The following is a 23,931-nucleotide window of genomic DNA, read 5'->3' as shown; positions in this document are numbered from 1 at the left end:
TAGATGGAGTCTATGCATACAAAGCTTCTGCTATTTTTGAATCAGCTCAGCCCATTATCTCAATGAGGAGGACAGCTTCTCCAAGACGGATATTGGGTATACTTGGCAAGAATTGGTAAGATGGGCTATATGAATTTATAAACATTACAACAGAGATTAGCTCCCTAAAGCAGACTTCTACAGTCTTATTTCATTTAAGGCCACTGCCTCCAGTCCAGAGATACTTCATTAAATTGAAATATGAATTTGGAAAGAAATGGAAAACAGAAAGCAGAGACCCCTTCTGCTCCCAGCCAAACCGGAGGACAAAGGCTTGCACAGACAGAGGCTCTCACACTCACTGGCACTTTGGAGAGTCAGACTGCATCTCCATGCAGCTGTTGGCACTTTTGACAGCTTCCACTGTGTTCATGACATGGGTCCACAAAAAGCCCCCAGGTCCCCAAACTTCAGTATTCAGTGTTGTTGAGAGGACAGACTTGACAGCACAGTAGCAAAACTCCACACACAATGGTTTCACAGTCATTAAATAAAGATAGCAGAGTTTTCTGTAGTGTTTTTAACAGTCTGCTCAGCGGTCTAAAGAACACTGAATGTTCTTCACCGGTTTACTGACCCCATTGTTAAAACACATGCAAAAGGTGAAACTGGCAGGCCTTTTCAGCTCCATTTTCCCTTTGTTTTATCAGGTGAATTTCAGCATGCACTGTTAAGTCTTTGTGCTAAGTACTCGTGAACTGTTTCTTTCAAGAGCTTTTGCCTAAATGGCCAATGTGGCAGGTACAACACTTAGTCAAAGAGTTACATCATGGCAGCTGTCTCAGTTCCAAAATTTCGTCTCTTGGCTTCTAAGATTTGTGATTCTATTCCAGCTAATCTTTAGGCTGTCATGAATTTTACCCCGGTTGGATTATGCTGGACTAGTGTCCAACTCCCTTTAGCTCCAAAGATGTGGCAGTGAAAAGGCCTTTGAACAGGCTGGCCAAACACTGTCTGTCTATGGCTTTGGTCCCAACTGGTAGCAGCCAGCTGACACATCTCTTGGTAGCTGTTTTTCTTCATCCTAGTTATTTACTTAACTGGAAATGTCACTAAGAAGGCTTTGGTATGTAGCCATTTTTTCTTCCTCATGTCCTGCCTTCATGTTATCTATCTCTCTTTTTACTCCCCCACACTGTCCCTATCTGTTTCGCCTCTCTTATCATTCTATCATGCATAAAGCTATCTCTTCCTCTTGCACAGAGGAATAGGCTGACATTTGCACTTGGATATTGTAGTCATTTGCTTCCCCTAAAGTACCTGAACTTACAGAACCCTGCTATGCACTTGAGACCCAGGCAAATATCAGTGGCTATGACCTCTTTATTGAGTGCTGAACATATAACCATATGGTCTGTGTTCATCAATGGTCTTTTTTTTAAATACATTTTCACTAACCAGGCACTGGTCTTACAGTAACCTATTTTAGGATGTCACACATTATCCATCCAGTGTGAAAATTTATGTAATTTAGTTTATTTAATTTGCCACTATGCTTCCTATCTATTTTCCTGTATATCGTAAGGCTACATTATGTGTGCAGCAGCTGCGTCCTTTGAGGTATATCAGTAAATAATTGATGGGTATGAGTCTAGATCTCTTTCAAAGTTTAATTAGTTGCAAGGAAAACACAGAAGTTGCCCTTTCTCACACACATACCATACAATTTACCTGTGTATAACCCTGTGCTGTGATTTAATAATTGCAAAACAATAAATCAGGGCATTACTGTTGTTTTTACAGCTGCAATCCTTAAGGACTGAAAAATGAGAAAAGAGACAATGTAAGATTTATTGCCAGTAATTTCACAGCTACAGTATAACCTAAATTCTCTATTTATTTCAAGTTCAAACAATTTGTACGATATCAAGGTTTCCTGATACAGCTAGTGCTGGTGTTGGCATTTCAAACAGGTTCACATTGTACAGTGGATTCATTATGAATGATCAAATCGGATACAGTCTCCCATCATTTCTGTGCTTTTTTTCTCAAGTAAAAGCAATAAAAAAGACACTCAGTTCAGATAAGGGCAAAGTATATTTACTGGCTTCTTTCCACACAAGTCACATATGGACGAAATGCAGCATTATGTAGAGCACTAAAGCCTCAGACAGGGCTTTAGAGTTCCTCTCAAATATGCCACTGTATATTGGCTTTATTACAAAAGCAGAAACTTTTCATTTTCTTTTCACTGCTATGTCCTTGGTTCTTTGTTGTCCCCCCCAATCAACATGAATGAGCCCATCCTCATTCATATAATGTCACCGACTGTGGTGTTTTTGGTTTTTCAAGCTGACTAAATGGCAAGTAAAAAGAAACCCGAACTGTAAAAATGAAGCAAAACTGAGGACAAAATAGAAAGCTTCCCAACAAGACGCGAGTTGCTCAAGAGGTCTTTCTTGACAGACTTCTGGCTAAGATCACATCTCACTGGCAGCCCTTTTTCTTCATTGTCGCCCTTCGAAAGAGGACTGCTTCTCAGTTGTTAATGCTGAAGCAACCAGTGCATCAAGTCTCCAGAGGACACCTTGCACTTACCCTTAAGACAGCTTTGAAAAAGCAGTAGTACTTGACACTCAAACGATGGAAATATTTGGCATAAACAATGCTAATTTTCAATGTGAAATATTATATAAGCCTACACAATGCAAACCTCCACCATGGCAGCTCCCTCGCCTAGCTTTATTTACTTTGTTTGCTTTGCCCTTTTTATACAGACTTTAAAAAGTTTGTAGTACAGCAAAATTCAGATAAGTGTAGCACGTTAGATGCTTACTTTAATTACACAAACATCATGTAGGAGTAGGCCATGGATAATATTGATTTGCAAATAACAGGATAAGGATAACTTGGGCGTATTATATAATATTATAATGCAGTATATTTTTAACTAACTAAGCAGCTCATTCTCTGTCTCTTAACCATGCCTTCTAGATGAGCTTTAAAGCTGACACATTTTTGGTTCAGCTTGAAAGAAAGGCAGATGTGAAATGCAAAAGTAAAGTCTATAATGTGATCAATACTGTTTATACTGTTTACAATATTTTACTACTGTATTGTATAATGTTTTCAATACAAACAATAACAGTAAGAAACACAGTTTTAGACAGCTCTATATAGCATTAATATTAGCATTACTAAACAGCAGATCAATCTGTTGAGCATGAAGGAGAGGTCAGACTTGACTTTTTAGACTGGTGGATATAAGATGGATTGTTAACATGACCCAGCTCTACACCCCTACAAAGTTTTATAATGGTTTTGTTCATAATAAATGATGAACAAAACCATTAGTTGATTTACTTGCTCATTCTGTGTGTTAAAGATATACTCTGGGTTTCTTAAAATATTCAGCACTGGAATAAAATAGCTGATCAATACCGAAGCACTGGCGTTTCACTGAAGGAAAGCTACAGAGAGTCTAACATTGTCTGCATTTGAATGAGCCATTGTACATCTTTCAGTATAAAAAAGAAGAAAACTGCTACTGCAATTCCATCAACCACAAACAAATTTTTATTTTAACATGCAATATTAAAATTATTGTTGTTGTAGTTATCACCGGTCCCCTTGTGAATCAAAACAGCATGCTATGAAATTTCAACTGCGAGTAGAATCAGTGCCTGTGGAATGTTATGAAGCCAGTAGACATAAGGGGTGAATACATACATGAGTAATGCACATGGCAGGGGATACCTTTGGACTTGGGAATCAGCAACAACAGCAACAGCAACCACCAGAAATAAACTGCACACATAGAGATGCAAGGAAAATAAGAATTTGGCAGCTTTACCGAGGACCCAAATAAACAGATGCTAATTTTTTTTGTTTAGCTGATTTAATGGAAATGTGGTGCAGTGTACTGTAATAGCGAAAACAGTGAGCGCAGCTTATGAGGTCAAATTGCGTTTAAGTCTAATCAATCACTTTGTAAACATAGCCACCAATTTTGCCTCGGGAGGTCTTGCCATTATCAAAATTAAAGACAGTTAAAGTTTCGTTTCATAGATCTTTGTGATGGCTGCGAATATTCAGGGTTCTGCTTTCAGAGGCAAAGCACATTTTCACCCAAGTTCTTTTTCACATATTTTAAGATATTTCCACATTACTGGTCAGGGTTGTTAATAGCTACTATATTATTAGTACTGTATATTAGAACCATCATTCTTCTTTTTTTTTTTTTTTTTTTTTTTAAATGACATCAGAAACAGCAGTATGCGACATTACGTGATGGCAGAGCTTCAGTTCATCCTTTGTCATTTTTTTTTTTTTTTTTTTTTTTTTTTTTTTAATAAATAGGACAGGGGGAATGAATGAGAGAGAGAGGGGGAGAGAAAGAAAGAAAACCCAAGGGGAGAAGAGACGGTGAGAAGGGGGGGGAAGAGAGACAAAAAAAAAAAAAAAACTCCTGGGTCACCTGTATGGAGAAAAAACAAACAAACAAACAAACAAACAAACAGAGGAGACAGCAAACAACAAAGAGCAACATAATAATAGAGAAAGCAAAGCACCATCACAATAAACTAGCTAGTCATAGATATCAGTATTTACTAAGTAATAAACGATATTGTGCAGCACGCAAGATAGACAGCGCACAGTGTGCTTTGAGGCAGCAGCCAAGAAAGCTTTAGTCCGCGTCTGTGAATACCCATGTGTGCATACCTGTGTGGATCAGCATGCTTGCATTCCAAAGGTTTCTCCATGTAATGATCTGCTAGGGAGTGTGGGGGGGCCACAGCCCCGTCCTCCAGGGTGTGAAGCGGGTATGGAGGAGATCAAAACTCCAGACATCCAGAGGCCCCCAGAACACAAGAGACCATGGAAGACCAACAGAGGGGCAGCCGCGCCACTGTCCCAGTAAGAGCTGAGGAGAGTCCCAGATGAGGGCTCACTCAGCAGCCGCTGAGTGAGCCCTCATCTTCAACCAAGACAAGCCATTGTGGAAGCATGCAATCATTACCGTTTTCTGTATTTTTTTTTCTCTTTTCTGCAAGGTTACTCATATACTACCAAACTGTTGGAGAGGTGGAGCACAGAGGAGGAAAAGAATCTCATGTTGAATCATGTTACTTTCTTTAAAATTGTGAAATAGAACATTGGCCTTGGTACAGGTTGACTTTCCACCTTTTCCACCTTTTTCATTTATTAAATTTTTTTTAGTATATATCTTCTGATCTCTAAAATCCGTACATGTATAGCGGCTTCTCCCCAGAAGAGAGTTTAGAGAGCCCTAAGGAAATAAGCGGAGGCACTGAAAAAATTCACTATATTTCTCACCACCTTGATTCCTTTAAAATCTACTTTCTCTCTATTAACTCGCCTCCTCCTTTCATTCCATTGCTGCCTCCTCTTCCAGCCTTTATTCAATGTATTCTGTTAGTGTGAGTGTGTGCGTGCGTGTGTTTGTGTGACCTACAAAGCCTGTTCATGTGCAGCTAGAGCAAGTCTTTGCCAACAAACCTATAGAAACACTCATTAGACGGAAGCTGCAGTAAAGCTGTTGTGTTCCCAAGTGTGTGAATGAAAATGAAGAATCATCAAGTGTATGACTGGATCTAAGCGCAAGTGTTTGTGCCTTTGTGTCAATCACTGCACAAACAGTTGAATATATGGATGCAGAACATTTGTCCATAGCCGTGAAGGAGCTCTCGTGTGCATTTGTTTGTGTGATAGAGGATCCTATTATCATTACTTAGGATGCAAGAATAAATTTGGAGACTCTTGAGCATGACCCAAAGATTTCTTGTAATTTCATGACCAGATGCTGCTGCACGAGAGCTGCACCTGTGGAACAGCTGCAAAAGGAGATAAGCAGGAACACATCACTAGCTGTTCTGGCATGGGTTGCAGCTGGTGACACGGGCTCACCTGAGTCATTTTAAAAGAATCGTACCTCCTCACACAGTATGCAAACAGACTTTTTAAATCCCGCTGCCTGAAACCACGTTGTTGCCCTTCTCTCCCATTCTATGATGCTGAGTCAGACGCCTGACAGTTGCAAGTGGACTTTGCTAATATTCCAGGGTGACATGAATGTGCTAGAAATGTCATTACTTTTTATAAAGGAGAACCTTGATGTCTCTGTGCATATCCACCTGCCAAAGCAGGCAGCAAAAGGAGAAAAATGTGGAGCTCTTTCAGACCTCAAGGGAGGCTTTCCAAAGAGAAATGCACACTTGCATGCAAGCATACAAAAGGACACACCCACACACATTGTCACGATTAGATATTTTCCATTCTCTATGAGCCCACCTGTAACACAAACTCTTTGAGACTTTCACCAGATGTAGTCTACTGTACACACACACATGTGTGATCTGTCTATGCACATTCACAGAAGGAGAAACAACACTCTTTTCTAAATTTGACTCTCCCTCATACATACTCAGACTCTGTGCGCACACACACACGTAGTGGGACATGACAGAGAGCTAGTGACTGTGCCTACCTGACCTGACAGACCATTCACAACTTCTCTCTGCGTGGAACCTAATGTACTGGAAGAGGGGAGTGTGTTTGTGTGGATGAGAGAGTGAAAGGGGTGGATTGAGAGAAAAGAGAGGGAAGAGACTTAATCACTGTGTGCATGTGAGGAATATTCAGTATTTCTTTCCTTTGATTTCTGCTGTGTTTGTGTGTTTCATATGTATTCCTCTGCCGTCACGTTCTTTGTTTTCTCTTGAGAGCACTAGCAGAATGTTAGCTTGAAAGTGAGGTTATGAGGAGCATCGCCGTGGTGGTCTTTCAGATAATTTTCTTCACAGCAACCCCAATGAAACTTCTATTTAAATGAAAGAAGTTGAAATTTATATCTGTTTGCAGAAAAATCAAACCTAAAATTTCATCATAGTCATTTATAAATGCCTACTTCGTACTTCAAATTTCAGAAGTGAACAAATGCAGAATAAATATGTGTAGGGTTTAGGGCTGCCACAAACGATTATTTTGATAGTCGACTAGTCACCGATTATTTATGCGATTAGTCGACTAATCAGATCATCATCCACTGGACGTAAAACTACAGCTTATTGCACCAGCAGCATCTGCTCTTATATAACTATCATTAGCTTACAGCTTTAAGCTTTTAAGGTGCTAACTAAAAATAAAGACAAGATGATAGTTTATTCAATTTTAATGAAATTTGCAGATTGTTTCGGTAAAGTTTAATAAACTCCTTGCTATCTAAAATATAACAGGACACCGGAGTATATTCTCCAGCATCTCACACTTCTGATAATCAGCTGTCTGCTTGACGTTTATTCAGCTGTGTAAAAACTATAACTTTAATCTCAGCCAAACCGATTTACTCAGGAACAAATAAAATACTAAAAAAAAAGCCAAACAATAACATTTTTAATTTATCTAAGTGACTCATATATATTTAACCTGAGTCACGAAAGACGGCGGTGGGTTTGAAAACAATTTGCCGGGAGTCCGGTGTTCTCACGGCGCTAGTGACCTAGCCCCCGGCTAGCTATCGAGCTAGTGGGTAACAGACGTCTCCGAAAACGTCGGAGCGCTTTTGAAAATATGTGGTGTCCTGATAAACTGAGCAGATAGTTGAGGTTTATACAGTTACATTCTCGCCTGAAAATATGTTAAACGTTTATTTTGTGACCCAGAAAGAATAATAAGAGTAATATTAAAACTAACTAGCTACCGCCATTGTTGGAAACTAAGCTGGGCCGCGCTATGAATTCTGGGACACAGCTGCTTCTTCTTCTTCGGGGTTTAACGGCAGCTGGCATCCTTGTACATGCTGTGCTGCCATCTTCTGTTTCAGTCCGTTATTACACTCTTAAATCCTACTATTATTCCTGCGTCTTTTGCGATCTTACAAAGCTTCAAACGACACGTCGACTATTAAATCAGTCGTCGACGATTTTGATAGTCGACGTAATCGTGACTAGTCGACAAATCGTGGCAGCCCTAGTAGGGTTTAACCTCAGGCTGGGGCAATTCATTTTAGCCACTTGTATTTCTCCTCTGTTTTGATTGGTTGTTTGGTTTTTTAAATCAGCTTTGCATCTGCATTTAGTTACCAGGCCAGATTGCCTGTTAAGGTGGATATTTTTGCAATGTGTTCGTGAATTTGCCAAATTGGTTTGACTAAGTTGAGATTTTCTCATAGAATTACAGTTAAATAGGATTTAAAATGACCAACAACTACTTAATGTATTTTCTATGCATGAAAAAGTGTGTATGTAAAGCAAAAAAACACAGCTCTTTATCATATCCTCTGTTTTCTTCCAACGTCCTCTTCTGTTTCTCACTCCTTCTGTTTTAATATGCGTTCTTTCTCTCTACAGAAAAGTGTGATGAGGCTCTTGCCTCTCCTCTGCCTCACACAGCCTTCACCAGCTCGTCTGTCTTCTCCAGTGGATATGCACCTGGATATGCCAAGCTCAACAGGAGAGGAGGTATACAAACACACACAGACATACGTGCATGCGGACACACACATGCGGACAAGCCTACAGATGGCCATGTACTCACACATATATGCATTCTGTTGGAGGGCTCTGCTTACATGCAGTGTAGACAGAGATAAAAGTAAATACCTAATTCAGGTACGTGTACATACAGCCTTATGGATGATTTTAGAGATGACACACTGTGAGATAAACATTCAAGCCTTCATCGAGCGACACACTTCTCAGTGCTGCACAGCTGCTCTCACCACCTTCCTCCTCTTTTTCTCTTTTCTTTCTTTCTACTTCTTTATATTTCTTCTCCTCTCATGCCCTCCCTCTCTTGGCTTCAATCATTATCTCAGTGACTCAGACTGAAGCTCATTTCCACATCAGTCCACAGCAAAGACAGATAGGGACAGACAATTACACCCCTCCGTGTTTATACAATTAATAATTCATACTTTCCCATCTAATATAGCCGCACTACAGCTGAGGCAACAACTCTGACATATAAAAGCAAGGTAATCTGGTATGTTTAATCATACCAATAGAATTATTTCTACTAAATGGGACTGCAGCTCCTGTAATGACACCCACCAACAACCGATTAAGGAAATAGGGAAGGAAACAATGAAAAAATGAAAAACAATTTCTCAAAAGGATAAGGAAAGGATGGTAAAAATACAGTTTAGCATTCTTCCCACCAACACATTTTCTTTTCCTCTCCTGGAGGATAGCGGTCCTTGGAGAGCATGTAATGGATAAAGTGTATATATTCAGTTTATTTTTGTAAAAGCTTAAGTAATACTTGAATGAAAATAGCTGTAGTGTGCATTTTTGTGAAATTTACTTGCGCAGAGTGATGTTGGAGTGACGTCTTTTATAAGTCATTTTTGGATGCACAATTCTGGTCCACCGAAGGGGTTGTTTGTGTAACGCCAGACGGCGTCTTTTTAGCGACGTCTATTATACTTCTAGTGTTGACGTCTGTAAGACCTTTGGGTAGGGACTATTTATGGTCCAAATGTGGTTGTTGTGGACGTCTTTTAAATGTCAAACTTGTAAGACTCATTTTAGATGTCATTTTTATAATGCTTCTGATTGTATAGGCTCTGTAGTCCCATGTTTCCAGAGGGTGGAGGGCATATTATCTGTACAGAAACAGTTATGTTTAAAAGGATGCAGAGTGATTAGCAGACATCTCCAAGATGGTGCGGGCTCCTGAGCTAAAGCAAAAGTGAGCAGCTGCGTGGTGGATTTCGAGCAGAAATATCATCTGTGCATTGACAAAGACTGTCAGGCAAATAGTCCAGTTCATAAATACACACTTTTCGTATTTTACATCTCCCAGAGCAGGCCACTTCACAAACACACTAGTTTCGTCTTACACAGCTCTTCACAATAAAACAGGATACTAACCTCTCTAAAATAAAAACAAACGGTATTTAATGCAAATACTTTTTTAACTTATTAAACACATTTTACTCCTTTTAAAATGAATACCAAAAATTTTATAAATACTTTAACCATTATTACTTCATTTACATTTCAACATGGAATTTAACATGGATTTTAATGTTTTTAATATTTTAAAAAAATAACAGTTTTAACCTAGTTACAAATAAATAAGGTGATTAATTAAAATAAATAAACTAGTTAAAGAAAAACAGGGAAATTTAAAATAACAAACAAAACAAAACAAAAAACCATGCGCTAAATAAATTAGTAGGTCAACACATAATAAAGCATCTTTGTTGATAAATAATCTGTATTCATATGTATCATGTTGAGAGAAACAATGTTGATATTTGTAAATAAAAAAAACATTACATTTATTAATCATGTAAATTCCCTGCACAAGTCATAGACATCTACATGACGTCCAAAAGATTACCCTGTCGAAAGTTCAAATGTTGAATATCATATTGATTTTGGGAGACACTATTTCTACTTTTAAGATTAGGCTTAAAACATTCCTTTTTCTAAAGCATATAGTTAGGGATGGATCAGGTGACCCTGAATCCTCCCTTAGTTATGCTGCAATAGTCTGCTGGGGGATTCCCATGATGCATTTTGTATTTCTTCTTCAGTCACCTTTCTCACTCACTATGGGTTAACAGACCTCTCTGCATTGAATAATACTTGTTATTAATCTCTGGCTCTCTTCCACACCATGTTTTTTGTCATGTCTTCCTTCTCTCTTCCTAACCTGTCGTGGCAGATGGCCGTCCCTCCCTGAGCCTGGTTCTGTCGGAGGTTTCTTCCTGTTAAAAGGGAGTTTTTCGTTCGACTGTCGCCAAAGTGCTTGCTGATAGGGGGTCATTTGATTGTTGGGTTTTTCTCTGTATGTATTATTGTAGGGTCTACCTTCGGATATGAAGCACCTTGATGAGATTCTCTAAGGTATAGTAGCTGATGACGGTCAAGGATTCCTCTGGAAATCAGTTTGGATGTGAACGTTACAACTTCAAGACAGATTTACTTAACTTTAAAATACTATAATTAAACATTTATAATGCAAACTGCATTAACTGTTGATGTGCGCCAACCTTCAAAATATGACATTTGTAACAGTTGTTAAAGTAAGAAGTAAAATGTATTTGCATAGCGCTTCAATAGACAAGAAAGCAGTCATGAAATATTTTACAGAGGTATCAATTAAAAAAAGAAAACAGCTGATATGTGTTTAAAATGATCTCACATGAACCAGGTGAAACAACACAGAATTCAAAACACCCAAATGCTTGTCTAAATAGATGTCTTTTCACCTGTTGTTGAAAGCATGTCACAGAGACAAGCGATGATATCAAAACATGCTGTACAGTTTCTGTCACAACGGGACTGAACGGACTCACGCGCAGGCTCTAGGTCTTGAAAGCACAAGAGTCTTTATTATGATGCACCAGGTGATTATTTACAAAAGTGAGGGGAAAGCCGGGCTCCGGGGGTCCACACACGAACGGGAAAGACACGCAAACTCTCCGTCCACTCCTCTTCACACTCGCACACTCTCCGTCCACCACTCCTCACACTCCACTCACTCGGGTAACACAGGGGTAGGTCCAGGGAATCTGTACACAGAGACACGAATGGGTAGTTAGGTAAATCGCTATGAAACACTTCTGAAGTCATTGAGCTGGGGTTACACTGACGAGGGTCGGCAACGGTCCAGCGACGAGAAACACAGGGCTGCCGTCTTATAAAGGAGCTGGATCACTCGTGATGAGCCACAGGTGCGTGGGCCAAGGGCAGGAGCCCGCAGGTGAGCTCCGCCCAGGCAGAGGGAGGAGGGAAAGAGGGGAAAGGAGAGAGCAGGAAAAAAATAAAAAAAAGGAATACAAAACATATGTAGCCGTACTGAGCCGACCGGGTAGGCACAGGGACCCTGACAGTTTCTGTGTTTTAGCTGTAGAGAGTCTCCCTTCGCTCTATCATTTTGACTTGCATTTAGATGCAAGCAGCTACATTTGACAGCCAAATGTACTGTTATTGGCATGAATATGTGCTCTTCCAGTGCTATGAAACAGGGAAGACACAAAATCAATATTAGCCTAGAACCTCACTTTTTGGCAAAGCTTCATTTTTCACATCAGGAGTCCTTGGCATATTGAGCCACCATTGTGATTAACAACAAACAGTTTCCATCAGCTGCTGACTTTGTGTTAAATGTGCCAAGATTATATTGAGTTAAAAGTGATCAGTGGCTAAAACTACCAAGTAATCATCACTCTGTAAGCATGGAGACCACAAAGTGGCAGAATTGCAAAGGAAATTGTATTTGCTATGAACGTATGTCTGTTTGTTTGTTTGTTGCCATCTAAGAAAAGCATCCAGTGAGAAATTGGTTTGATTGTGAATGAAAATGGTCAAATCAGTATTGATTTCCTAAAGGTCATACATGAAAATGAAAACTGGCAGCAACGTGGAGACCAAAGACCAGGAAATGTTAATGAAATTAGGCAAATATCAACAGTGGTAGGGAGTAATTGTTGCTTATGCAAAGAAGGTGGGCACAAGCGATTAAGTCATCTACCAGTAGGAGTAAAGAGTAATGTTGACTGAGATATGGCAGCGTGAGAAAGGGAAGGGAAGGCATATCAGTATTCACAATACTAGAGACATAATGCACAAATACAAACCCTAACTCCCCCCAAAAATATACATATTCAAGCAAAGATGCATGAGAGTCATCCATATTGCACATATTCTTAGAATTACAGTGATTTTCTTTACAGACAAAACATGCACTGAATGAGAAAACAAGCGAAAAGCCAATTTAGCTTCTACATGACTCATGCTCACATTTACAGAAACCCTGTGAGGCATGACAAAAACAAGTCCACACATTAAACACTCGCACTTTCACTGGAACACAAACATTTCAAAGCACTTGTATTGACAAAAACAGGACGGCACTACACATTTACACATATTATAAGGAGGGGTTCCTTCAAGCCGTTACATTTGGCAGCCAAATTTGCCGTCAGTGACATGAGTATGTGCTGATAATCCAATCTACTCCAATCTCCCAGTGCCATGGAACAGCAGAGGCACAAAATCAATGGGACACACCAATCATCTTAAGCTAAGCACATTGGGCTGTGAACGCTGACAGCTATTAGAGTTTTAGGTTATAGTGATGTGCGCGTCGGGTGTGTGCATCCAATTTTCGATGCACAGTCCTGTAGATGTGTGTGTGAATGAGAGATGGAGTTAGATGGTGCCATAGTGATTTTCCAGCAGGCAGCTATCTTGTGTAAGCCTGCCAGTTACCAGGATCCTGGTGGTCATTCCTACTTTGCTTTTTCATTTTAAGATGACACATTTTATTAGTTTTTTATAGGCACAGTATGTATTTGTGTGCCTTTATGTACAAAATGACTAAACATGAATGGGCTTGTGAACATTGCTGTATTCTTAATTGTTCCATTATAGTGCTAGACCTTTTTTTTTTTACTTAACTTATAAAACAGAGTCACTTAAGATCCTTTAATTAACACATTATGTTATTAACAAAATTGCATCTTATTTAAACCAGAAAAGATTGACTGTTAACAGCTTTAGTTCATTTTTCTTAGAAATGTATTATTAGATGTGGCGTGATGCTAGATTTGTTTTGTATTTCTACTTTCTTTTTTTTTTGCACTTACATAAATCAAGCAGGGACAGTTCTGCCTCTGCATTCTAAAAACAGTCAGAAAAGACTGTTTTGTCTTTCTTTTGTTAACACTTACACAGCACCTTCCTCCTCAATTATTTAGCATTGACACAGTGCTTTTATCTGTATCTAAGCACTTCTATCTAACATTCACACACTCACACTTGGATGGATGGATCGGGGCAACCTGGGTGTCAGTATCTTGCCCAAGGATACTTAGACACATGGACAGGAGGATCTGGAGCTCAATCCCCCAGCTTTCCCATTGGTAGACAAGAAATATACGCAGCACCTGAGCTACAGCCTCCTCCTTTGCCAGTCTTCTTTTAATTTGCAATTTCTGCGTCTCACCATTTTATCTCACATTTACCTCCCTCCATCTTTTCCCTTTTTCAACCTCCAACATTCCTGCCGTTGTTATCTCTCTCATTTCCCCTAATAGTCTTGACTTTCTCTCTCTCTCACCATCACCCCTCACCCTCTCCCAAATGTCCATGCTCCCACCCCCCAACTGTCTCCCTTTAGTGTTAGTTAATGTGCCAGGCCCTGTGAAACTCAAGGACGTCAGACAAACGAAAAGGTGAACCAGCTTCTCTTGCAGCCAAAAACCTTTTGGTCTAGATAGACACGTGCGGGGGAAAAAAAGAGACAGGTAGACATGAAGAAAGACCAGATGACAGCTAATGAAGTGTAGAAAAAGAAAAGTTCTTCACATCTCTTCAGCTCTAAGATTTCAACCACATACATGTTTGAAAAAGGTCACAAAACACTTTAAAGACTGACTACTCGTTTGATAAAATATTAAACAGTTGTAAAATACAGTGTGCATTCATTTTATTTGAAACTGCTGGAGTAACCCTTGTAAAACATGTGTGACCCTGAATAATAAAATGGTCAAAATCAGAGCCCAGCCCATAGCTGCTGCTATGCATCAAGCATCTACACTTTCTGTGATGCAACTCATATCAAATCTTTTTGCAGACCATGCTTGCTTAACACCCCCGTCTGTCTTGTTTAAAGTTTCATCTGAAGAAAATTACTTTTTATTTCAAATTCGTTGTGCCCAAGGTTAACTTGGAATGAGGTCAGTAAATGTTTTCTCATTTGCTTTGACATGAAAAGGGGCGTCAGGGCATTAGACAGCCGCTTACATAGACATGATTAATACTAATAAGGCCATGGTCCTGATATTTTCTTGGCTTTCCTGTGCCATTTTGTTTGGGTTTTGTTCTTTTTACTTTCTCCATTTCCTATCCCTGCTGTGTTATTCTGTCTTTGTCATATTGTTTAGTGTTTCAGTTTTGGTTGATTATCTTTTGGTTACCTCCAGTTTGAATTTAATAACTGATTTCCATGTGTTTTATTGACTCTCTTTGTCACTCAAACTTTGTGATTTTCTCTCTTTTTTCCTCATTGCTTTCATCCGTTTCCTGCTTCCACCTGTGTCTTGTCTATACAGTTAGGTCCATATATATTTGGACACTGACTTTTTTTTAGTTTTTTTTTTTTTTACCTGTTTACTGAAACATTTTCCAATTATAGTTATATAATAGACATGGACATCATATGTAGCCTCGCAGCTTTCATTTGAGGGTATCCACATTCAAACTGGATGAAGCGTTTAGGAGATTCAGCTCCTTAACATGTGCCAACCTCATTTTAAAGGGACCAAATGTAACTGGACAATTGACTCAAAGGCTATTTATTGGGCAGTTGTGGGCAATTCCTTTCTTATGTCATTATCAGCTAAGCAGATAAAATGACTGGAGTTGATTTGATGTGTGTGTCACGGTTGCGGCGACAGTCGTGTGGTGCCTGGGCGAAAAGGACCCAAAATGCAGGAACTGACTTGTTGCGAGTGAGCATTTTATTTACAATGGGTGAAGTACAAACAGAAACGAGGGTGGTAAGGATGGCACTAAGACACGAACCTGAACTGGGCAAAACTAATAAACCTGGAATACACAACATACAGGGAGAAACACGAGCTGAGGGCAGAGAGACGGAGAAACACCAACTAACGCAGATGAACTGACAACGAGCACAGGTAAACACACATGATAAATACACACGGAGGGAATGAGGAATGGCAAAACAGGAGGGAGGCACAGCAGATCCTAATTGATATGACAAGACACGAGACACAGAACTTCAAAGTAAAACAGGAAATATACACACAGACAGGGATGACTTGACACTAAACAGAGGGAGCACAACACCAAATTCTAACTAGGAAAACCTTAACAGAAAACATCACCAGAACACAAGATAATTCATTAATACAAAAGCCCTGAGTCACAGACTCAGGCCCATGACAGTGTGGTGCTTACATTTGGAAGATTTTGCTGTGAACAGAAAACATCATCGTCAGAGGAGGAGTCCATGCAGGTGAAACAAGCCACCCATAAGCTGCAAAAACAGAAGAAACCCATCTAAGAAATTGCTGCAATATTAGGAGTGCCAAAATCTACAGTTTGGTACATCCTTAGAAAGAAATAAAGCACTGGTGACCTCAGCAACACAAAAAGACCTGGACATCCATGGAAGACAATAGTGGTGGATGATCGCAGAATTATTTCCATGGTGAAGAGGCTAATACAACAGCCAACCACGTGAACAACACTCTCCAGGAGGTCGGCGTATCGATATCAAAGTCTACAATAAAGAGAAGACTCCATGAAAGTAAATACAGAGGGTTCACTGCAAGGTGCAAGCCACTCATAAGCCTCACAAATAGAAAGGCTAGGCTGGATTTTGCTTTTGGACAAATGAAACCACGATCAACCTCTACCAGAATGGTGGCAAGAAAAAGTATGGAGAAGGCGTGGCACAGCTCCAAAGCAAACCACATCGTAATACACGGTGGGGGCAGTGTGATGGCTTGAGTATGTATGGCCCCCAGTGGCACTGGGACACTAGTGTTTATTGATGATGTGAATGAGGACAGAAGCAGCTGAATGAATTCTGAGATGTTCAGCGTCATGCTGTCTGCTCTAATCCAGCTAAATAAGTCAAACTGAAAGAAAGACCCCAAAACAAACAGAATCTGAAAGTAAAGGCCTGGCAGAACATTAAAAAGCAGGAAACCCAGCACCTGGTGATGTCCATTAGAAATAAACATTTTATTTTCATTTATTTAATTCGTCCAATTACTTTTGTGCCCCTGAATAAATGTTTTAGTTCCAAAAATGTTTTTGTTCAAGCCAACAAATTACAGCTGAAAGTCTGCACATTATTTTATTCAAAATTGATTGTGGTAGTGTACGTAAGAACCAAAAAATGAAAAAAGTTGTCTCTGTCCAAATATCACTGGACCTAACTGTAGCATATATATAGCCCTGCCCTTCTCCAACTTTCCCAGCTGATTTGCACATATTCAACTCTGTATATTTTATATATTTTATTATTATTATTATTATTATTATTTTATTTTATTTTTTTACTATTTAATTTGTAAAAATGTGTATACATACACACACACACACACACACACACACACACACACACACACACACACACACACACACACACACGTAGGAAAATATTTAGTATACACATCCAGAAATGCATACACTATTATATATTGTACATATATTTATTAGTTTCAGGTTGGCCATTCTTGTATTTTGCTCATTTGTGTTGTTGTGTTTGCACATCTCTGTTGCTTGTGGGGCTCGCACACAAGAATTTCACTCGCATGTGCTGTGCCAGTGTGCCTGCACATGTGATGTGACAATAAAAAGTGATTTGATTTGTGATTTGATTTGATTTGATGCTCCTTTTGGATTGGTGTGTTTTGTGGACTTTTGTATTTCTTTTTAGACCTTTTTTGCAGCAGCCAAATAAAACTTTTGCTTTCTGTTGTGCAACCTGCTTCTGTGTCATAAAAATAGTTAAAACACCTCTTGACTATGGGCTTTGGCCATACATTCCAATGACAGTTCTTTCTCTGGTTATGTCGTTGGAATTTTGGATGTAAAAGCAGACCATGAGCCAGAAAAAGTAAAAGATGTGCTCCAAATAGGTTTGCACTTGTCACATAGCAACCACAAGAGCTGTGATCTGCATATGTTCAGTGCTGCCAGTTGAAGACAGATGCCCTGTGGATACAGGTTAAAATAGAAGAGGAATGGATAGGATAAAGACAATGGAGACTGGAAATGTGTCGAGGTGAGGGTGAAGAGGAAGACACTGTGGAGTGAGAGAAAGAAAGAGTGGGAACAGACAGGCATGGGAAAAGAGAACAAGCTGAAGATGGGAGGACATGGTAACCGAGCTGTGATAAGGCCTGAATGACTGATAATTTGGTAGAAGCTGTGTAACTACTGACACTTTGGATTCCTTTTTTTTTTTTCAATGCAATCTCAGAGAAGTATCAAATTTCCATGTGGGTACATCTCATTATCTCTGCCGCTCTGGAACAACACTTGGTAATGGGTTATTCCCACATAGCCGTCATTCAGAAAAAACAAGTCTAAAAAGTATTTGCGCTTTGTACAGAGACAAACACTCAGACAGGGTAAGATAACAATGGATGTCACTTTTATGTGAAAAGTGAGAGATGAGTAAACCCATGCCTCGGTGGATGTACCTACAGGCGTGTGAGCACATGTGTGCGGCCATGTTGCTCCGCGGTGCAAACGTGGCCAAGCATGAGATTTAGCTGCTAATCACAAACACGTGGCCACTGATCCTTACATTCCATTTTCTTTTTCAACCTTTCTCTAATTCATATCCCTCTATTTCTGTGCTCCTCTGTCCCTCGTCTTGTCTCTCCCTGCCCTCCATCTCATCCTCTCTCTCCCTTTGTCTTTCTCTCTATGTCATTTTCCCTCCATACAATTTCTATTTTCTACTGTAACATTCTCAATCCCACACTCCTTTTTCACAGCCTGTCTATTCTTTCTTCCCAAACCTCATTAGCTATTTTTTTCTCTTCTCATCCTGGTATATACTTTTCCAACTTTTTTTCCAAGTTTGAAAAAGTTCCACTCTTATACCTACTTATTCAAATGAAGGACGTCACAACCGCAGCACAACTTTCCTCCGACTTCCTGCACAATTAACCACATTCCCTTTCCCTATTCATGCTTTACTTTTCACTGTCATCTTGCAAACTTGTTTGATGTCTCCAGCCATTGCAGTCATCCATCGATAATGGCGGTCCTCTCCTAATTAAATTACTCTGTCTCCATCCGCTCCCTTTGCTCCATGACAGAAAGATGAAGTACTAGCAGAGGGCTAACCAGCTGTTTTCTCTCTGCTCCCTTTTTCCGGCGGCCTCGCATTCTAATTAATTAAGACGTTATACTTTTTGTTAATGTGGTTTTGGTATCAAAAGCGGCACCTTTGATAAATACACTCACGCATGTTCTCTCGGGTGCCGGAGCACACAAACATAAAGCCACACAAAGATGCCATGAGACATTTCTGAGCAGGATGCAAAGACATGAAATCTGCCATGTGCACATGCCAACCCCCACATTCACCCACACTGTCAGCGAGACAGAGGAGAGATGTTCTCTTGTTTGATGCTTGCCTTGCCACTGTCATGTTTGCTTGTATGTAATGCCTATCACCGGCTGTTCGTCATCCCTCCACAATCACACTGCATCTCCATTACACATCCGCACAACTCTGACCTTTCACTAAATAAACTCTTTTATTTAGAAATCTTAATTACCAGTTTTTCTCTGCAATATCCCCTTTCCCCTCATTCGTTATGTTCATCATCTCTGAGTGACTGCGAGAGCCATTTACCCATGAAAAAGTAATAACAGCAGATTTTATATTTCCTTTCTAGGAATGGAAAATTAAAATGACCTTTTTCATTATCATACTCAAACAGATGACCACACTGCATATACCTATATACATTTTACACTCCAGGAAGAAGTGATGGACAAACCAATGGCTTGTCCAAATATATAAACCTAGAGCAGGGAATCCAGTTGACAGCGTACCCACTGATGAACAAAGAGCAGAAAACACAGCAGTGCAACACTTGCTGAGGCGGTGGAACACTGATTCGGTGTACAAAGCAACCAGAGGGAGCTTTTGTATCTTTGCTTGTGGTCTGGACTAATGACACACTGTAGTCCGGGGTTTTTTGAACTGTGTGAGACGTGATCCACACCGACTACATTAGCTAGGATTCTCAGAAAGCATCCACTTTTGGCGATGGGTCCCAAAGGCCACCTCCTGGTGTGATTTTCTCACTATTATATCCCCCTCTCTTTCCTTAATAAGTATGTTGCTGTTGGTACATGTATCTGTGCCCTCCACATTCTTGGGCTGATTTTTATTGACTTTTATTGTATTGTCATGTATTTTCTCTCACACACACACACACACACACACACACACACACACACACACACACACACACTCACACACATGCACAAACAGACACATCACTTCAGTTCTTTGAGATCTTAAGAAGTGGGTGTATGTGATTACAAATGAATTTATATGGACTCTTATGCTTGTGTGTAAATGTTAGTGGTCACCATCAGTGTGATACTGTTATGATTCAGCTGCAGAACACACTTCAGCTGTGTGTGGTTACTACAATACTGGGTTATCTGTGTCATCACAGATAGCTCAAACCTTGTTTTGCACGCTTGGAGAAACTCCAGCATTCTTTTAGTCACTCGTGGTTGTTCCTTTTTTGAATCTCTTTAATCTCACACGCATAAGGACATTTTTATTTTATTATATTTTCATTTCATCCTTCCTAATAAGCTGTTTAGTTCAGAACACCAGTTTTAGGGCCCTTAAAAGAACTAGTCACAATTAAAAGAGAATCGGTCATATGATTGTTGGGTTTTTCTCTATATGTATTATTGTAGCATGGCACTGTGGGTGTAATGTGTAAGTGACCCAATACTTTTGTCCATATAGCAATTTTTGCAACCTTCAATTGTGCATCACTGCACAGCACATCATGTATCTCAGTCACGTTTAATAGAAACAGCAATGCACTCTAGAGTAAGTTATTAGGTTCTTTATTTTTATAAATTTTACCTTGATCTGCACGGTCCATATTAGTTTTTACAGGTTTTTTTTTCTCTTTTTTGCTTCCTTTTAACATTACTTTATTCTTCAATGCTGACTTGTATTTTGGAGGAAAAGGGCACATAAAGTGTCTATTATGAAGTCAAGGAGCTTGATATTTGCAATACAGAGCTTTTAAAAATAATAAGCTTCACTGGAAAAAAAAGTGCTTGTTCTCCATCCTTTCATGCTCTTCTGATCTTTTTCTCAGTGCTACTCACCTTTCTCCTCTCCATCGTTTGTTCCTCTGAGGCGCTTTCTTTGACCTTCTCTGCTCCCTTGCTCTCTTCCCTATCCTCCCCTCCTGCTCCTTCTCTCCTCCCTGAACATCTGTGTGTGTGACAGGCGAAAGAACGGTGACAGTCCCCCGACACTCCTGCCCTCCCCTTTCTCCTCCCATTTTCCCCTCCTTTTCTTTGGCTGGCTCTCAGTCTCTCACCTTCCATTCCCCCACCGTAAGGCTCCTCCATCTCTACTTTATTCTGTCAACCTCTTTTTGCACCCCCCCCACCCTCTCTCCCCAGGGCTTTCACCTTTAACTGCACCTCTGTTCTTTTTTTTATATATATATCACTCTTCACCCTCCCATGCTAACCTCTGTCAAGCTGCACCTCCGCCCCACTCATCTCTCGTGTTCTCCTTTTTCGAGGTCTCTGCTTTTCTCTCCAAGACACCTTTTGCCCACTTTTCGTGTCTCTGAATTTCTTTTGCTCCACTATGTCCTTTGTTTGAGTCACATGTTCTCCTCCTGACCCCTAACACTTAGCTCTTTAGTCCATTTCTTTTTTCCCCCTCTCTCGTTGTTTTTTTATTAGTAATGAGAATCTTTTGAAAACACCTACCATCACTTTCATGATCTTTTGAACTTACATTTCTCTCTGGACATTTCTGATCTTTCTCCTTCTCGTTCCCATCTGTTACTTTTGGTAACCCTGTAACCCTGACATGTCTTCTGCTCCATCGTTCCTCATCAACTTTTCCCCCCTAATTATTCCCTTGTCCTTTAATTTACCCCTTTACTCCATCCATGAGTCTTCGTGGATTTCAAAGTCAACTAAACTAGACTGAATCATGCTTTCTTTTTTCCCCTCTTTTTCATCATGCCATCCTCATCCTTTTTCAAATGATAAGAAAATGAATGTATATCCAACAAAGGAGAATAAGCTCAGACTCTTAGCCAGAACTCATTCAATAAAATGAAAATGGCAGAAGGTGTCGGCAGAAGTGGGATATAACCAACAGATGTAAAAGAATGGGGCAGGAACAAGGTGCCAGAAAGGAGTTGGGTACGCTGCAAGAAGGGGCTAAAATAAAAATTAGGTTTGAGCATCAGGTAACTGGGTCTGGCAGAAAAGAGCAATAAATTCAGTTGAAGTATTGGGAAGTGTCAAATCTGCAAAAATGTCAAAATAGCAGCACACCCAGAGGAAAAGAAAAAGATGTGTGAATCTACAAAATGTGTTTTTATGCCACATACCAAATCAGACTTTGTGCAGTGTTGACAATAGGGCTGCCACAGACGATTATTTTGATAGTCAACTAGTCACCGATTATTTTTGCGATTAGTTGACTAATCAGATCATGCATCCATTGAACGTAAAACGTACAGCTTATTGCACCAGCAGCATCTGCTCTTATATAACTATCATTAGCTTACAGCTTGAAGTGTTTAAGGTATGTGCTAACTAAAAATAAAGACAAGATGATAGTTTGTCTCGGTGGAGTTTAATAAACTCAGCCGTCTGCTCCTTGCTATCTAAAATATAACAGGACACCGGAGTATATTCTCGAGCATCTCACACTTTTTTTTTTTTTTTTTTTTTTTTTTGCCTGTCCCGTTTGGCTCTTTTGCCATCAGAATTGTTGTCTAAAGGCAAAGAAAGATGCCCAACGGATTTACTTTACCAAATTGACCATCCCAGCCTTGCCATAATGGTCCATTTGATTCACCTTTTATTGTTTATTTTATTTTCACTTACTGAACATGGGACAGACTTGACTGGGGGAAAGAAGGGGAGAAAGAAAGAGGGAAAGAGAAACAGCTGAGAAGAGGGACGGGGGAGAAGGGCAAAAACCAAAAACCAACAGAATGAGAAAAAAAAAGAAGAAAAAAAAAAAAAAGCATATATCAATCACCTGGATCACCTGCTGAGAAAGAAAAAAGAAAACAAGCAGAAGAGAACAAGAGTAATAGAATAAACAACATCACAATGATATATGGGAATATGACAGTAAATACTAAATATTAAACATTATTGTGCAGCACATAAGATCAACAGAACACAGTGTGCTTTGAGGTAGGAGCCAAAAAGGGTGTAGTTTGTGGGTGTGATCACCCGTGTGTACACCTGTGAGCATGGACGCGCTTGTTTTTTGTTTTTTAAAAGGTTCCTTCATGTAATGATCTGCTAGAGGGTGTGGGGGGGCCACAGCCCCGTCCTCCAGGGCATGAAGCAGGTATGGAGGAGATCAAAACTCCAGACATCCAGAGGCCCCCAGAACACAAGAGACCAAGGAAGACCAACAGAGGGGCAGCCGCGCCACTGTCCCAGAAAGAGCTGAGGAGAGTCCCAGATGAGGGCTCACTCAGCAGCCGCGGAGCAGAAGCCAGGGGGAGTTGCAGTGACGCGCCCGTGAGCTCCGCCGGCAGCCAGCCGTGCCTGAGTGACCGAGCCCCAGGCCGAGAGGCCGGGGGCACCCCACCTCCGAAGTGGCCCAAGCGAGCCCCAGGCTCCAGGCCCCGATAAGCGGCCGCCAAGGAGTGAGCCGGTGTGTACCTGGACGCCCACCCCCGGACACAAAGAACCACCAACGCACCGACGTCTGAGGGAGTCCGCCACTGGCAGGGGAAGTGGTGGTAGGGGGAGATAGGCCTCCAAACCTTGGAGGGCCTAAGATGTCCCCAGAGAGGTGGCGTCTGATACCCAACCTGACATATAGACACAGACATACAGGCACACACAGATACAAACATCCATTCCCACCCTCATGCTCTCATATACACTTACTCCACACTCAACCAACGTGGAGACAGACATAAAGAGACGCTGTACACACGATCACACTCCCCAAGCGTACTCTAAGCCCCGGGTCTAGGTACCCTTGCCCCTGGAGGGGGGGGAACTGCACCCAGACCCAGGTGGTGTTACCCTTTTCCCTGCGGTGGGGGGAGGCAGACCGCCCCGACTCCGCAGCAGCAGGGAGGCCCCACACTCCAGACCGCAGTCGGACGGCCAACTCCTCCTCCTAGCCCCCCCGCTCCAG

General features: G+C 40.5%; 1 protein-coding gene across 2 annotated transcripts in view; it reads left to right on the top strand.

Moving 5' to 3' along the window:
- cntnap2a (contactin associated protein 2a) overlaps positions 1-23,931 on the top strand; it is a 403,255-nt gene that overhangs the window by 158,066 nt on the left and 221,258 nt on the right. For both annotated transcript variants that reach the window (XM_085468615.1, XM_085468614.1), the window contains exon 2: positions 8,349-8,459. In XM_085468615.1, coding sequence (XP_085324741.1) covers positions 8,349-8,459 — 111 coding nt within the window. The remainder of the gene's footprint in view (positions 1-8,348; positions 8,460-23,931) is intronic.

The sequence above is a fragment of the Copadichromis virginalis genome, linkage group LG9, assembly GCF_057382275.1.
Source record: "Copadichromis virginalis isolate Kocher_CV1m ecotype Utaka linkage group LG9, C_Virginalis_male_GT1.1, whole genome shotgun sequence".
Lineage (NCBI taxonomy): Eukaryota > Metazoa > Chordata > Actinopteri > Cichliformes > Cichlidae > Copadichromis > Copadichromis virginalis.
Note: the sequence above shows the minus strand (reverse complement) of the source record. Positions and strands in the feature narration are given on the sequence as shown.